Consider the following 18,206-nt stretch of genomic DNA (forward strand, 5'->3'; position numbering starts at 1 on the left):
TGACCAGTGTCAGGTGAGTTCAGCAGGGAGGCAGAGTCTTCAAAGGTGTGCAGTTCCTTCCAGTTTCATGAAAAGTCATAGGTGGGTAGAGGAGAGAATTATAAATTAGTTGCCATATGGTGATAAAGGCTGCAATGTCAGCTCACCTCTCATTAAACACTAGAGAATCCAAATGGGACATGACCTGTGAGACAAAAATCTGCATCAGGCCAGGCCTCATTAATTTTGCTACTGACAAAAGAGCTTACTTGATTTTAGGAATTATTGCCTCTGATGTCTGCATCAGAGACAAGGATGAACAGCAGGTTTTAAGTTGCAGACCCAGTGGTGGGCAGATGAAAATAGCTTTCTTTTCCACATTAGTCATGCTACTTTACTAACAGGCATAACATTTTAAGGTTGTTTTATCTTTCAGCTTTCCTCTACTCAGCCTTAGTTTACTATCACTTCTGTCCTTAGCAGAAAGTAAAATGACTGAAAAACACATAAGGTGGGTAAGCAGTGGTTAAGCTATGTAATACTCAATATTTTGTGTCATTTACACAAGGACTGTGGAGAAATATGTGCCTGGTATGTTTGGTATTAGTGCCTGTTTGCACTTCCCAGCATGAAACAAGGAAAACTTCCTTCTAATTACATGTAGTGATGATCTGACTGTTGAAAGATTGTGTTTCTAGGGAACAGACCAAGAAAATAACTAGAAAGTTTAATTGTGTGTCTTGCCTTGAGTACCATCCACAGTGGGCTAAGCCTTTTAACACAGTCTTTGCAGAGGCTGAGCTGCTTGTTCTCAAAAGTTACAGAAATGAGACTGTAAGGGTTTATGTCATACTGAACTGAGGGCAGTAATTATTCCCTGCGGTGTAACTCGGTATATTTGCTTGAAAGGGTTTAGGGCAGCTTTACAAATTTGCAGCCATCAATAAGATTGCAAAGATTTATACAAGCGCAGAAATGGGAATATTGTAGTCCTGTAACTAAAAATTCTATGCACTGCAGCAGGACAAAAGAGGGTGGGAAGGAAAGGAAATTGTTTATTCAGTTGCTTCTATCTTAATGTGACTTTCTTTGAATAGTTACTGCAACATAATTTGAGTTTAACCCAGTGTAGCTCTGACAATTATCTGGCTTTTTCTTTTTTTCCTTTTTTTTTTTTTAATTGAAAATGAATGTAGATTCGATTGCACTGGAAAAAAGATCTATTTTAAATTGACCTTTTCTTCCATAAATCTATTTATCTTTTTTGTCTTGAAGTTCTATTTCCTTGTGACCTGTCCTCTATAAGTCCAGATATGTTCATGGGTGATGATATGCAAAGTGCAATATCAAATGTGTAATGACTAGCAGAGCTAGTACAGCAAAACCCCAGCACTCAATAAAAGCAGGCACATGCTTTGAGAAAGCACAGTTAGGCAGAATGGACAATGTTCTGTTCTTAAAACACAACATAAATAATATTGCACCTCTTTGACCTCATTCTTGGCATCCTAGGGCCCACAGTGGAAGTTCAATGCGCTGACCAAGGTATAACCCTTAATTCAAAGGAACTGCTGCTTGCAGAAGCAGGCTCTGCCTCATTGACCAGCATGATTTCACTTCAGCTCTTAGCCTTTGTGCTTGGCTCTGCTATGCAAAACTTGGCACCAGAAGAACAAAATTTCCCCTTGATTAAAGATTTGCACTGATTTGGGATGTTTTTAACTGGCAAACACCAAAAATTGAAGAATGATATGTTGCTGTCCCTTTTTGCCTCTGTGTTCCCTGTAAAGCAGCTCATGGATCGAAGAACAGAGTATATATGTTGTTTTGCTGCAAAAGCACACTTAGTGCTGGATGGGTGGAAAATGTGATACTGCTCAAATCAAATAGATTTTATTGTAAAACATGGAGTGTCCTTGCTTGTTTCCTTGCTTGCCATCTGTTTATGTTACAGTAAAAAGTATTTCCAATTAGAAAATGAGATGCTGAAGAAAATTAGATGACTATAAAGGGGACAGAGAGGACAGGGAGGGGTTAGAGAAGCAGAAGTGACCCCTCAAGAGGTATGAGTTAGCTCAAACCTCAGTACAATTTAGGCTGAAGACAGTGGTCTGCAAAAGGTCTGAGACCTGAATTCATCCGTTGCTGAGTCTTACTTGTTTTTTCTTCATGCTAAGACACAGCTAATTTTCTTTCTGACATGTCTAGGAGATACTAGGATAAAAATCTGCTGCTTAACTGGCTCAAACTGCTCCTTGACTTGTTTAGAGAAATGACTGTCGTGATTTTAGCGGAAGAGACACTGCTTCTGACAAAAGCAGAATTTGAAGACATGAGCAAAGTTAAAACATGGAGCTCTGCACACAAACAGAAAAGGCAAAGCTATTTCTTCAGAATTCTCAAGGGATGCTAAGTCTACATGCCTAAGTATGCTTGCTTCCTGATCTCTGTCAACAATAATTGGATTTCAAATTAAGTGCTGAAAACCAACTATAGCAGAAGTTGGAGAAACAAAGCAGTAATTTTCCCTCCTGTTTTTAATGGTAGAGCTCCCTGACAGTGCATGTTCTCCTATCCTATGTTGAGAGATATGTGAGGTAGTATTTCAGTATTATCTCTGATTATTTTCTTGCCACTAGACTTCCATCTGTTTCAGAAGAAAAGCCTTGTTTTTAAAGGAGTTACATGTGTGAGCCAGTTTTCAGAAAAGCCAAACCTATTTCTCTTTTCATAATTGAAAATCTTGTAAGTAGATTATGTCCATCATAAAAAGCCCAATGGACATTTTGTGTAAAGATAGTTCTTATTAATATGTACACCAAAAAAGGATACTGATATATATATATATATATATATATATACCTGTTCAAACTGTGTGCTTCATCTACTTCTCTAGGCAAATCAAACATCTGGAAGAAACTGAGTTTACTGCAGATTTTGATCAGAGATGCTAATTGCTGATGGATTCCATATTGCATATTAAGCTAATTAAAGCAGCTTGTTCACATAGAGAGAAAAAACACTGAAATTCTGTAGATCTCCTGAGACTATCTTTGATGTTCTTGCACAAATAAATGATAGAAGTCTTTACTGTAGTGCTGGGGACATGCAGATAAAGTAAAGGCAATCTTTGTCATTACCAAGGTAATGGTATTTCTCCCCTGAATTCAAGTGTCTGAGAAAGTCAACATCACTTCTTTTTTTCCAGTGATTATCTTTTGTGGGCTCATATTTCATATAGTTCAGGGGAAAAACAGCACTGATGTAAAAATGATAATAACAGAACAAATGAGCAGTCATCCTTGTCTTTTTTAACACCTTTAACATCATTAAAATTTAAAAGACCTGCTACTATATTTTCAGTCATAAATGTGTGCTAGATTTTGTGGTGTGATCTAACTGCGCATTTCAGAAACAGACAAGGAGATTTATATAAAGATAATTAGTAGGTTGACACACATGCTTAACTGAGGTTAAGATTGGCCCTTGTTTGGGTATTTTCCTTCCTTTCAAAATACAACAGAATCTTATTAGCTGGTGTGATCAAGCAGCTTATTCTTTGAAAGTACCTTCCTGGTCTCTTATTCCTACCTCTTAGACCTCTGTAATGAGATGCCCTTTGGAGACATTTTGTTCTCTCATTAGGTTCTGGAGGAGCCTTGAAGGGTGATTTAGACTAGACTCTGGAGTTTCAGATAGCTAAAGTGTAGTAAGGAGGATCGTGTGTAAAGTGATTATTGTATTGTTCTTCATTAATAGTTAGGATATTATAAACTCTCTCTGGTTGTGAGTTTAGAGCAGAGCAGCCTATGTGTAGACTGTCTAGTCTCCTTTTGTGCTGTAAACATGGTGCAGCCTTCAGAATTAGCTGCCTCATTTGGCAGGAATCAGCTTTATGATCTCTTTTAATCCTTTTTGGGAAGGATTTTAAATGCAGTTTAACCATGGTATGGCTGGGAATTCTGAGTTATTCCTTGTAATGCAGGACAGCATTCAGCAAAACTCATAGGTAGAAGTGAGATAAATAACTGGAGACATTTTGAAGGCTCAGTTATTTCAGCTGAAGAGGAGGAGGACAGGTGTATGTCTGTGGGTGTGAAAGCACCATCCAAAGTGAAGGCAAGTGAAATTAAAAGAAGAAAGTTTGATGCACAATAAAAACGTTAACGGTTGAAAAGTTTGCTTTATTTGATTATTTTACTTGGTATAATACTATGAGAGACATTTTACTCTTATTAGTATTACATATTCCATGAATGTAGGACTGAGTAAAATATTTTGGAATTTCTTTTATGCAGTTCTTTGATCTTGTGGATTTAAAGTGAGGATTTTCAATTTATAATAAATATGAATATCAATATCCACTGACACAGAGAAGTCTTCCTTTCTCCTCTTCCATCCTTTCTTTCTTCCTCTATCTTGCAGATTCCTCCTTTCCTCTTCTTTGCCCCAGCCAAAACCAGTTTCTACTGGATTAATGAGTTAAAAGATTCATAGCCAAGTGAGAGTGGGGCTGCATGGCTGAGAGAGGAGTCTGTGGGAGGAGGGAACAAGACTTATCTCTTTTGCTAGGAATAAAGTGTTATATCAACTCACTATGCCATGAAACCATTGTCTAAATGCTGTCAGTGAGTTAAATGCTTGAAGTATAATTTTCCCCAGAGTGTCTTGAGGACTTTAAAGTTCAGGGACTGAAAGACAAAAATAAATGCTCTCACTGTGTGAGTTACCAAAGGAAGTCTGGGGGATATTTCAGCTCCTGTCTGCCTCATTCTTTATGGATCAGTATTTCATGTCACATATCTATAGGTCTATGCTTTCAGGTTTTAACAGTGCAGATTCGTCACCTAGTCATGCAAATATATATATATGTAAATATTATAATACATAAATGTACTGTGACATAACCATGGGTATATAACATGTAATATATGCTCACACAGACACATATATGTGCTTACAGCTGACATGAGCTGGTAAATAACCTGGCATAATGACAAAAACATCTATGCCACTATGCCATTCACACTGTGCTGTATTGTGCAAAGTGCATTTTGCAGTCCTTATAGGTGTGTCTGTCAGGATGGTTTAGTTAGTAAAGCTATGATGGGAAATACAGTCATGTCTGTAGTGTTCTTTCTATTCCATTGTCAGGGCTGTGTCTTTCTGACATACCTAGAGCGATGCCACCAAGTTCATTAAACTGTAGCCTAGCACAGTAGCTCTTTCCCTGTCATTCAATGCTATGCTGGTCTATTGGTTGTACCAGTCCCAGGTCTTACCCAGTCCAGGTTCCCCAGCCTGTGACCCAACACAGCATTAGCTCAGTTTTGGATGAGAAACTACCATGTTTTCACTGTCATCACTGCTAGAAAGAAATGGAAAATTTATTACAAAGGGAAAAAATTAGGACAGAGAGTTTGACTCCTATTTGGAGAGCTTTCTTGGCAAGCAGAATGGTTTTGTTGGTTTTTGTTTTTTTTGCTTCTGGAAGCTTAAATCCTGTAAAAACAGAAGGTGTACGTGTGTGTATATATGAAAACACTCGTGCACCAGCACAGCTTATTTTTGACTCTCCATTTTTTTAAAGGCTGACACTGTTCTTTTGAGTCCGAGACTAGAGCCACAGATTCAATTTAAGTAAGTCCTCTATCATAGTAAGTGGAAGTCTTTTGGGATGTGGTTCCTTTAAGATTTGTGTTTGGAAACATCACACAGAATTAAGGGCATAAAAGGACACTTTTCAACTGCCAGTTTGTTTTCTTGTGCTGTTTGTGTAATGAAAGCATTACTGTCACAAGGCTGAAAAAAAAGTAAACTTTATGACCATGAAACGTGTTTGTGGAACAATAAAGAAATTGATTACTCTTCCTAGCAAGCAGGAATAGGGGATAGAAAGCATTGGTAAGGAATTTAGGATAAGTGCTCGTGTGTGCCTGGTGGAGAAGGTGAAGCGAGGGTTGCCCTATAAAAGGACAGGCAGTTTTGATCCTCTTGTTGAAGAGTTTGATCAAGTTAGACAGATGAGTATCCCTGTTGGCCAGATACAGTCTTCCAGACTCTGCAGGTAGAACTTCACTACATGAAAGTTTGTAATTTAATGGTAATGTGTTTCTGATAAAGAGCATGTGTTTTTGTGTCTTGAGGAACCAGTGCAGTCACTGCAACCTGAAAGAGGATTTGTAAAGACAATAACAGACTTTGGTGTAAAAAAAGGTTCCTGCTGCTAAAGCAGTCAGCCACAGTAGTCTTGATCTATGTCAATTCCACCATTTTTTTACCAGGAAGCATAAACTTCTATGACACATTGTATGCTATTTATTTCTGTTTATTGTTCTCATACTGCTCTGAACAGCTACCTCTCAGTGATGAAATGAGCTTGTTCCATTTTCATCAATAAAAGATGGATCCTTATAATGTCAGAACTGCTGATCAGTGCATCTAGATTTATGTTTCACTTTTGTCTGCTTTCCTTTTAATGCTGTATTTAGTTTTTTCTTCCTGACTATTTGATATCCTTAAATCCATAATCTTTTTTAACCGTTCTTAGATAAGTGCTTTTGTTGACGTTTGCAAGAGGGAATTTTTACTAGTTTAAAGTGCCTACTGGACTAAGGCTTGTCTAGGATGCTTCCAAGACCATTAGCACATTAGCATTTCTCCAGCTGTTAAATCCAGCTGATTTTATTTTATTATTTTTTTTTATGGATAACATCACTCTCAGTCTTCATCAAATCCCAGGCACCCTTCTCTCCTTCCACATTACTGCCTTCCCTTCCTTGCAAATCCCTGTCAGATGACTGAAGGAAAGTTCTGAAGCGAGAAAGCACAAATCGGCAAATCCAACATCAAGGGAGTGAGAGAAGTGTTGACAAGATGTTAGTTTTGGCACCACTGATACTTCTTCATCTATGGTCCCTCTATAGCCAGTGGAAAAAGGACAGATACCATCAGAAGCTAATTCATACTGTTCTACTGTGGATATAGAAGGTATCTGGAAGTGTCTGGAACTCCATTGATTACAGAGGAGCACAAATAACCACCTGAGACAAAGACTTATTTTTTTTTAAGTATCTGGAGTTATGTATGATTCAATCTACCCCTTAAGAGAATTTCCTTATCAGCTTCACCATATACAAATCACCACAATTGGCACCACCCAGCAGCCTGGATAAGAAGTACTTCTTCACTTTGGATGGAGCACTACAACATTCCTGTTTCAGAAATACATACTGGGGCATGCATAATTTTGTCTCAAAAGTCATCTGGAATCAGTTCATGTGATTTACCATGGAGTATGGAAACACATCTCTATGAATTAAAAAGCTAAAACCCATATAGATTTAAAAAAGATGAAAATGAATGAAAAATTACATTGCCAAAAGACAGCCCTTGAAACAAAGTGATAAACTGGGGTTGCCAACTCTGATTCTGAAAGTAACTTTGGAATAGGGTGACAAGGACTTGTGAAATAAGGAGAAGATGGCCCAGGGGCAGTGTTGCCTGTGAAAACACAGTATACCTGAACTGCCCTGGGGAAACTCTGTTCCTCTACCTAGCAGTGAGAAGCTGAAACAGGGGAAAGGGATTTGATCATGTAACTAGTGCCCTATTTAATGGGTTGAAAGAAAAATAGAGCAGCTATTTAAACAAATCTCTTTAAAAGCAGCTAAAACATGGGTAGAACAGAGCATATATATTGCACCTGCTTGAACTTGAGAGGCCCAGTAATTAGAGCTGTGGTATCAGCTTAGACAAGGGAGAAAATACAGCAGTACTGGTTGAAATATCTGAGTGAAGCTGAGATTTCCTTCTAGCGTTGCTGCTAGAAGGAAATCAGTAACTGTGGTATATTGTTACTGGGATATGAACGGGGGTGCTCAGATGCTGTGGGGGCTTAAAAGAACACCAATGGTGAAACTAACCCTGCCCCAGGAAAGATGCCTTCTCTTTCTGGTCGTGGAGAATGTGAACCAAGTACAGTTCAGTGTTTCTGCCAGCTGTTTTAGTAACATCTGCTGTGGTCCAGTGGCTGGAACTCTTAAAGACTCTTCCAAACTCCCAGGAGACCTAATAGTGTGTCACAGGTGGTGACATTTTTAACTGAGTCAAAACAAGCATTTACTCATCAGTGAATGAATTATATAAATTTAATATGTGTTCATTTATGCATATCTCAAATTTATTCTCTGATTGCAGTCTAACTGTGGCTCCAGTTTGGAAGCTTAAGTGCACAGAAACTGCTTGATATAGGTTATTTCCTTCAGTAGATTGGTCATTCTAGTAAAAATTTGCTTATAAAAAAATGTTAAATAATTTCCTGGCTGTTTTAGGTCTGGTTTTGTAGCTGATATTAGATTATGAGAGAAGAAAGAATATATTAATCAGGTAACCCTTCTCAACTTTGTTTCAAGTTTCATAATAGCTATTGGTTTAATTCCCACCATGCTTTCATTGCTTTAAGATAAAAATACAGGAAAATTAATCTTTACTTCATATAGCAACTTTCACAGAAACTGCATCTTCAAATGCTTCAGCAGGTTAGAAAGAAAGACAAATTACAGAAAGAGTAGTGCAAAGTGGATTGGTATAAATTATGGAGTAATGCTCAAGGCAGCATTTCTAGAGGGTCAAATCAACTTCAACTGAAAGACCTAGACAAGGGAACTGTCAGAGTTAACATGTGGTTTTTATTTGGATAATACAATGTTAAGGAAAAAATTTTCCATGCCACTTTTCTAGATAACTGGAGTTGCAATAGAGTTAAGTCGCTGCACTCAACATCTGTGAGAACAGTACAGTCACTTCTAGCTGACAGGGAGAGGGAGAGGAGGAGAGATACTTTAGTGTGGATGGCTGTGGAAGCCTTTTGAGGAGCTTAAAAACAAGGATACTAAGGAGTAGTTTTGAGCCATGGGCTTTCATCCACTAAAGAGAAATGGGAAGCAAAGATCTCCTGTTGTGGGACCCAGCACACCCATCATGCAACCCTAGGTGTGTGTCGACGTGATCAGATGCTAATTTCCCCCATCTCCATAACTGACTGTCACAGCAAATGGCGCAAATAAAGTTCCAAATAACTCAGTAAGTCTATTTATCTGACCAGTGATGAAACAGTCTGTGTCCTGAAGATCTCCATGTGTGCCTGGAGGAGCTGGAGCAAGCAGACTCAGAACCCGTGCTCCCTTTCTTGTCTTAACTGTGCTGCATAAGCCCTCTTAGGCTGGAAGAGAGCTGGGACCATTAAGTCCCCCTGTTGCACATTTTCTGTTCATGGGCGCTTCTGCAGTCCCTTACCCTTGTGAGTAGCTTAACTGATGAATTAGCTGCAAAAGTTGGGCATCAGCACCACTGGAAGAGGAGGAAGCAATATGCATTAACTATGCCTACCTATGATGTAAATTAACTGTATCTAAGGCATAACAAAAGATATTGCAAATTCTGCCTTTTATCATTCTGCCCTTCAGGATGTGGGGCAAGAGAAGAAGAGAAATTTTCTGAATGAAAATACCACCCTTGTTTTGAAAGTGGATTTGATCTTTTTCTTTCTCCTTGGCATAATAATTGATACCTCTCATGGTTTCTGTGTTCTTTCCCAACATTTGTGTATCTAATTCTGCCTTTTTATGCATGTGAGGTTGCTTAAATTTCCCATGAGACCTCTTCCCTGCTTGTGTTACACCAACTGGCCTTTTCATGTTGCTATTTTTCCTAATTATCCCTGACACAATATTGGAAAAGAGCAGCCTTCATCACAGGCAGTACACCAAAAGTCTCCTTGACCACAAAGAGCAAAATAACCCCAGTCCATATAATTTATTCATTATAGCTAAGACCTAGCTTTTACTTTGATAATCCCTAGGAGTACAAAGAATGTGAAATAGGTGAGACAACCTAACAGTTAGTAGCAAACTAACGACCGGAGGGCAAGGTGCCATTTCAGATGGCAGCAAGCAGTCACATAGGCTCAGCTCTGTGCCCTGAAGTGCTTTTAACAACAGTGAGAGGGAAGAAAATCTGAGTCAAAGATCTGTGTTGTTGCTGATAATATTCAAAAACATGTAACTGGACCTGCTGAATTCAACAGTGATGATACTGTGGAAAGGCTTTAGATTTCTAACTTGGTCACTTGATCTAAGCACAAGACTTGAGCTGAACACCTGACAGCATCATGTGTGTACTGTCTCTGTGTGAAGGCCTTCCTGGTAATACAGGTATCTCCCATGGGCATTGGCTACGTTATTAGGTAGTCATTAGGTGTATTACAGTCAGAAGCAAGTTATATGTTTACGCATGGGATCCCAGTCCTAGTCCTTGTCTTCCCAAGCTGTACCAAAGCCAGTGTTCTTAAAACAGGAGACATTTTGCACTTATATTTCTTCCCCCCTTCACCTAGAAGCCAGTCTAGGACACAGTTCTTCAGGCCTAGGCTGGGCAGTCATAGAAGTCTTTCATCATTACGAATTTGTGCCATTGTAACTAGTACTATGACTGGAATTGGCATTAATGAGTAAAGAATGTGACATAATCCTATCTCCTGCGGTGCGACAACAGAGCTGCAGTTACAGCAGTGCTATTACTGAAGAACTAACATTTGGAAAGAATAAGTTGGCAGGCCATATATTGTGAGGCATATTACCTGGTGTAGTGAGAAACCCCGTAATTAGCCCAGTTGTGAAAATCTATGTAGTAGAAACCTTACCTGAGCTGAATTTTCATCACAGCAGCAGAACTACAGTCCCAAGGGCAGGGAAAATAAGTGACCACTGTGGGAGATGGTCACTCTCCACACAGGAGAGGGCTTTACAAAGTAGAGAAAATTAACTCACAATTAAAAGTACTTTCATAGCATCCCACCTCACAAGACAGGCAGTGCTTAGTTGATAACAACATCTGGAATGCAGTGCAATGACTTTATATGTGTTAATGTTGCAGGCCGTTAATCTACAGCCCTGCTGAGGTGCCATGGTAACAGATGCAGCTCCTGGCTGAGATTGTGCCAAGGGTGGAAAATTCATTCTTGGTTTTGGATTTGTGATGTACTTTTTGTAAACTTCTGCTCTCACAGCTTCATCCCCAGCGTACTGGAAAACTACAGCAGATTTATTTAAGCCTATTTTAAGTTCTGAACTTGGAGACACAGGGATGTCAAATCAGTAGAAAGGCACACAGAATTAAACTGGTGTTTGGAGAATGTAATATAAGGGGCAGCCTACAACAAACTGCTCCATGAATTTCTTTTCCACATATGTTTACTTGAACCTATGTGGGGATAAAAAGGCTTTACAAACCTGTGGCATAACATTTACACAGCCTTTTGCAAAGCCTTCATTTTCCGGAGCCAAAGGTATTGGATGACAGTGTTTCTCAATTTACTTTGATAAGGGTAATCGTGATTCTTACTCTGTCTCGAAAAAAATCCCAGATTTGATGAAGAGCACAATACTTGGAGACATTGGAGGCTGTGCAATGCAAAAGTAGCCATTTAGCCTGAGCTAAGTGAGTCTGTTAGATATAATGTAATTTGCATCTGATACTGAAGTGATTTCGAGAACAAAAATCCCTGTGTTTTCCAAAGTCTTAGAGCTACTGAGTCTAAATCAGGAGAATGAGGCATCTTACACAGCATCTGCTGCTGAAAATGGCTGTCATTATCTGAGCAGTTGTGCCTCTTGACTGAGAGCAGGTAAGGGCTAAATTAGAGCTATGAGGAAGCCAGGTATGTGTGAGAATGTAGACCAGGAGCCTAGCGAGCTTGAGAGAGGAGTTTCACAGCGATGCTGGAAACAGCCAGGGAGATACCAGCCTGTAGCGAGCGGGTGCTTATCTTGGGGAGCAATGTGATTTTCTGTGTCTGCTGGTAAACACTGGCTGCATGTCTCCGTGTGTCACAGAGCAGGGACAGTGACAGCAGCGTGTAATGCAGCCCGCAAAGTACCCGGGGACCTGTGGTGCGGTGGTTACATGAGAGCATGGCTGGAGCCAGGGTGGCTGTGTCATTGGATTGGGTCTGTGGCCAGCTCTTGGCGCCAAAACCACTCCTGGGAATCGTTGTGGGAGCTGGTTGTTGCCAAGTACCCGTGCCAGCTGTATTTTTGACAGCTGAAGTGTGTCCAGGACCAGCTTTTCCTGGCCACAGGGTGCCCCCTGGCTCTGTTGCCCTCACCAGGCTCACTCGCATAGGGAAGGTGGCACAGTGCAGCCAGCGGTGCTGTATGCCTGTTGAAGGACAAGAGTTTGTCTGAGGCAGGTGGATTCTGCAATAAAATGCATGCGTTTTCTGAAAGAAGGAGTATGCAGGAATTTAAGATTCCATGCTTTCACTAGTTTTTCATTTTTTAGTGTTTTCATAGTTCTGTGACAGGTAACAACTCTTCAGTTAATACTGTGTGGAAAAGTATCTCATTCCAAGTGTTATTTCCTCTCCCTTTTGTTAAAACACCTCTGTTGGACAACTGGGTTTTGGGTTTATTTTGATAGGCCCACACAGTAGAGTTTTCAGTGTTTGTTAAATGGCTTTGTGGTGCCCTTGTGAATAGCCAAATTATTATATTCTGTACCAGAACCAGGAGTAAATGTGTTCTGTTAGTGTAGGCTGCAGAGAAGCCTGGCTGCACAGCAATGAAACGGCAAAAGCAAAACAATTTCTTGAATAACTGTTAAATATATTGTTATAAACAATGAATAATTTTCCTGACAAACCATAGTGCTATTAAAAATGGAGATGAGATGATGTGATGGATCCATTTTTTTTAAGTGCAGTTTCTTTTACCTGTCAACAAAAATCATCTATGTTTAAATGAACTGCGTGGCTTTTCTTTCCTGACAGTGCTAGGCTCATGAACTCACAACTCCAGCAATCACCTACCACTCAGGAAAAATAGCTTTTGAATTTACAACAGCTCTTCATTTGGCTGTCTTGGCTGCAATTTAAAGAAGTAATTAATTCTGTACTTTGTTTACGTGTTTCTCAGATTCTCAATAAGCAGTGGGAGGTTTGAGAGAAAATATAAATCTGTAATTTTATTTTAAGGATTTTTTTTTTTGTTGATCTTATATTATTACTCCTTCTATCATTTGAATATACGTATAAAGTGATTAAAGTCCTAAGAACCTCTGAATGTCACATTCTTCCACTTCAGCATTGTAATAAATATTACTTCAGTCAAGAAATTATCTTCTCAGTTTCAAAGGGACTACTCACTGAAGTAGTTGCTTATAGGCATGGATAAGAGCAGCAGACTGGCTGAATGGGTAAATGATCACCCATGACTGAGGAGTGCAATGCCAACTCCATTGTTCCTGTCTATCTAATGCTACAATTTACTGTGCACCTTTATATGTGATCTCTTATAGCACCATGGTAAAACTGAAAGGCTAGGTATCCATTAGGTGATTTAAGCTGTCTCCATGAGTGGAAAACGTTGGTTTGGGGATTGTGGATCATCAATAAATTGATCATGTGTGAAATGAAAAGCCACCTTGGGGTCAGCTTCCAGTAAATTCATCCTGAACTCAGGCTATTTGAAAACACCTGGCTGCGCTCACTAATTACCTGATTGACAGCTATGACTTGAAAAACAAGATAGAAGTGTCAGACAGTAATGACTTAATCTGAACTTTTAAACACTGCCACTTCTTCCAGTAAAGAGGTCAGGGTCTGTAGCAAATGCAGCTGCCACAGGGCTGCACATCCCTCTGGTCTGCAGTGACAATAGCTCTCTGTACAAGAAGCTCACAGTCTTCTTGATCTGATGAGTTGCATGCGAAGATCTTTAGATGTGACCCGCCGTAGTGGAAAGCCAAGGGATAGTGGAGGTTAACGGGTGATGCAGCCAACTCTGCTTTCTTACGATTTCTGCCTCCTTGCGGCAGGACGGAGCTGGCTGCAAGGGGCCTGCTGCGGTGATCAGCCAGTACCATCAGGCTCAGCCACTTCTGTGTGCCCCTTTCCTCCCCGTGCTGAGGATTCTGATTGCACAGCAGTCCCTGTGGCGGTGCTGGCTCGCCTCTGATTACATGATCTGAGAGCCATGGGCTACTGAGAGATTGAGTGTATCAGAAAGCGTTTGTGATTCTTCTGCTTTTAAGTGGTACTTTTTGCTGATTTACTGAGAGCTCTTATTTCTAAATGTGTGACATTGCTTTGACCTGTGTGCCCATAAGCTATGGGTTTATATAGCTGTAATTTCTTACTTGCCCAATATACATTTTTTTTGGCAACACTCGTGTCCCCTGTTGATGCTATTGACATTGTACTGTTCCAAGGTTAACATAAGCTAAAAAGTCAATTTTTCAAGTGGGTTTGTGATGCCTTACAGATTTTACACATGTGAGAGCAGCACTTAGGTAATGCAGATATGGATTCTATACAGGCAGAAGCGATATGTGGACTGTAATTTCGGTAATTATACCTGAGCATTTCTGAAATACATGTTATGAAGGAGCGATTAATAATCACTAAATAACAAAGAGGTCCCAGGTTTGTAGCTGAAACCTGGTCCATGTGCTCTATCAAGTGTGAATGCTGCTCTGTCAATTTTCAAGGAAATTTTTTTTTACCTGTTGCAGTTATTGACTATAAATTAATACTGTTGTATATTAAAATTAACCTATCATATAGGTTACTTGGAAGGGTTCGTCTTTTGACTTTGAGAAATGCCAGACATGAAAGCTGTACATTACATTAAAAACCTAGCCAGAAGGTGTGTGCTAGATTCACCTTCTATCCTGCAATTACCCACTCTTCCAAACTCAAGGTGCAGAGTCCTCCGAGTCACAAAAAACCTTTAATAAGAGAGAAAAAGGACTGACAGCATCTCTCCCGCATCTGATGGCACTGGGGCTAATGAGCCCAAGGAGAGCATCTTGCTTAGGCATACACAGGGCTTCTCCTTCAGGACTTAGTCCATCTCACCTTGCTCACACCACTGCATCCTTCAGACATGCCCTCAAAACAAGCCAGTGTCATCTCAAGTGTGTGTGCTAGCTGCACACTGGTCTCTGATAGAGATGTGTACCAGTGCTCAGCCTTTTTGAGTCCTATTGCTCTTTTCAGAGTGAATTGGGCAGTAAGCTTGCCATAGCTGGGGTTCTGCTAGCCCTTCAGTTGCAGCTAGAGCTGCAGCTGTAGTCATCCTCAGAGATAAAGGGAGCATGGCTAGCAGTAGGCTCAGCATGCCCAACCCGCACAGCCTTTTTCCCCAAGCTTCCCATCCCACCATCACTTTGTTGTGCTATTGGCAATCCTGTTGATAAAGAATTAATAATTCTTAATGAATGAAGCAGCTTGGGAGGTAGAATGTGGCCTGAAGTTGTGGCTGGTAGGCTAAAAAAGGCAGTGTGACATCTGTGCTGCATCTGGGACACGTACCGAGTCCTTCTGTGCTCTGCCCTGCCCACGCTGAGACTGAGGGGGCAGCTGGGAGCCAATTTTGTTGTGGCATAAGTTATCATAAGCTATATGGGAAGACAGAAGCTTTCTGAAAGTTGATGGGCTACTTACTAACTTCCTTCATCTGCATGTATGAAGTAGTACCACTGTCATAAGGCTGTAGAAATTGATGTGAGCCAAAAGCATATGGCTTTTCACCCTGTGGACACCACTGCTGTTTATTAAATAAGTTGATTTAAAAGAAATCACCATTGAATTTAAAAACTCTTACAGCTGACATGTTTTTCTCTAGAAAGATGTAGGCTTTTCTAGTACACTTGATGGTATGTCAACTCAGCATCAAGAATTTCTGCCCTTTTCCTTGTGCATGACTGGCATCCTGCCACACTGCTCTTTAGTGTATTACAGCAGGGGGAACCGTTGTTTAAGAATACTAGACAAATAAGTGTAATTGTTTACTTAAAGAAGTATATCGAGAACATTACTCAATCTGTTTTTCTCTTCTCAGTTAGTAGCCTCCATCGTGTTTATCAGCTTTGGCGTGGTAGCAGCATTCTGTTGTGCAGTAGTTGATGGAGTGTTTGCAGCACGACACATAGTAAGTACAACAATTTTCTGCCATCTTCCATTTTTGATTGCTTATGTCATTTATAGCAGGAAAGAATTTCCTTTTTGTTTATGTCTCGCAGTATGTTAGGTTTTTTGATAGTTCTCCTATCCTTGGAAATCATCAGGAAAGCCCATCATGCCAATACCTAGACATGGTGCCAGCTGCTTACTCATATCTTAGGGAGTTCCAAATGTAGAAGTGTTGCAAAATGATGTAATGACAAGTGTGATAAATGCATATCTACTTAGGAAAGGGAAGATTTTTCAGCCACCAGCAGCATTTGTTCCCTTTTGCACAAAGGCTTTGAGGCCATGGTAAGCATTTGGAACCACCAGATGGTGATGAGCACCAGAAGTCCGGATGAGATCTTTAGAGGGAAGTGGATTGCAACAGCACAAAGAGAACATCTTGTTGGAGCAAAGACAGCAAGAGGAAGTGGCAGGCTTTGATTAGACATGACATGAAGGGGTCACTGAGTGACAAACAACCCAAAATTCACTATCTGCCTGCCTTCAAGAGGTGGATGGTTCACTTAACCAGATTGGTTCACTTAACCAGAGTATTTCCAGTGTGTCTTCAAAATCAGCCTTCATTCTTCCACCAAGCCTATTGCCATCTCTTCTTCAAAAGGACATTTATAGGCTTTCACAGTACTGCAGTTGCAGTAGGGTTACTACTAGTTCATTACTGTCTGTGAGCGCCTAGGAGTCTTTCTCATGACCTTCTTGTGTAAGCACTAGACAAACATAGAATAAAGTTGATTTTGTTTTTATTTTGGCTCACAGATTTCAAATTAAAATATTAGGCAAAAAAGAATAAATAGAAGTACAAGACAGACTGGATTGTGGGGTCATTTGAATATGCCAGTTTACATATTAGATATGTGTTGTTTGATGTTCTATCTTTTGTGATAGAATACTTTAAAATCAGTCTAAACCCAATCTTTTAATTGAGCTTTGGTTTCCAAAGGCACCAGAAAATAATTAGTTATATGTTTTAATAGACACTAGAACTCAGATGTAGTGTGCTAGATAATACAGCAAGTATGGTGGTGTGTGATCCCCTCACTGCTACAAAATATCACGGGCCTGTTTGCCTTTCTGCTTTATGTTCATTGAGGGGCAGCATAACACCACTGGCATCAGTAGAGCTCTACTTAGCAAACGCATCAGAATATAAGGTTTTGGATTAAAGCTGTAAAGTGATTTTTATTATTGAGGAGGACTCTAAGCCTAATGTGGGCTTCAGAACCTCACTGCATTTGAAATGAAGGAATAATATTGGTATAAACAACAGAGCTGTACAATAAGAGCATGAATAAACACTCTGGATTGTAATGATGCATTGTGCTATACAGACCCTGCATGATGCTCAGGTGGCCTGCTTCCGCTTGGATTTGCCCTGCTCTGGATGACACCTGGTATAACTTTGTCTCTTGTTGCTGCTTTGGCCACCTCCTTTGGGGAATAACTGCTCGAGAATTGGAGTAAAGTATCCTCCATTCAGGGAAAGGACAAACTCCTGGCATGTCAGAAAGGGGTCCAGGTCTGCACTAAAGCCATAAAGTTTTCATGAGCAGGAACTGGGCAGCATTCACTTTTCTGTATCCAGTGTCAGGATGCTGATAGCAAGGCTCCAGGTCCCTTTACTCCTGAAGGGAGAAGTACTAGCTGAAGACAAGCAGGCTTCGATCCAACAACAAATGCAGCATTCTTCACATCGATTTGGAATAAGAAATGTCCCCTGTTTTTCATTTTATTTTTAACCTCATCTGAGTTGGGAGGGATGTGAAGAGGACAAATCACATTACTATAGATTTTTCTTAGTGTGTGCCAGCTGTGGAATGGAGACCATTGCTGTTGCACATTTTCTCCTGCTCTTGTAAAAGTGTGGATAGCATAATAAAATACATTTTCTGTTTTATTTTCTTCCCGAGGAGGTATAAAATTGACAAAAAGTCTTCTAGGAAAGGGATGTATTTCAGAAAAGAGGTATTTAAATTATATAAGGCTAATTTTAAAACACTTTGCTTATAGAAACTCTGGAGCACACCACTTACAAAGTAAAGAACACTAAAGGAAAAGTAGCCTGATTTAAGATAGCAGTAGCTTATTTAAAATATAATGTGTGGATGTAATTTATTATTTAAAGTTAATTTCTTCATTGGTCCCTTCAGCTGCAGTTTCCACCTTAAAACAACAACAACAACAAAAACCCCCAAAC

The 18,206-nt window shown here is 39.9% G+C and overlaps 1 protein-coding gene across 8 annotated transcripts in view; it reads left to right on the plus strand.

Moving 5' to 3' along the window:
* TMEM255B (transmembrane protein 255B) overlaps nucleotides 1-18,206 on the plus strand; it is a 63,788-nt gene that overhangs the window by 12,544 nt on the left and 33,038 nt on the right. For 6 of the 8 annotated variants that reach the window (XR_008973891.1, XM_057422297.1, XM_057422296.1 and 3 more), the window contains one exon: nucleotides 15,882-15,971. The exons of the other annotated variants lie outside the window; for them this stretch is intronic. Coding sequence is in view for 5 of the 6 variants with exons in the window: in XM_057422297.1 (XP_057278280.1) it covers nucleotides 15,882-15,971 (90 nt within the window). In the remaining variant the exon portion in view is untranslated. The remainder of the gene's footprint in view (nucleotides 1-15,881; nucleotides 15,972-18,206) is intronic. 8 annotated transcript variants of the gene reach the window in all.

This window comes from Pezoporus wallicus, unplaced genomic scaffold, assembly GCF_028554395.1.
Source record: "Pezoporus wallicus isolate ANWC-B61680 ecotype Strahan unplaced genomic scaffold, APGP_CSIRO_Pwel_v1 contig_5785, whole genome shotgun sequence".
Lineage (NCBI taxonomy): Eukaryota > Metazoa > Chordata > Aves > Psittaciformes > Psittacidae > Pezoporus > Pezoporus wallicus.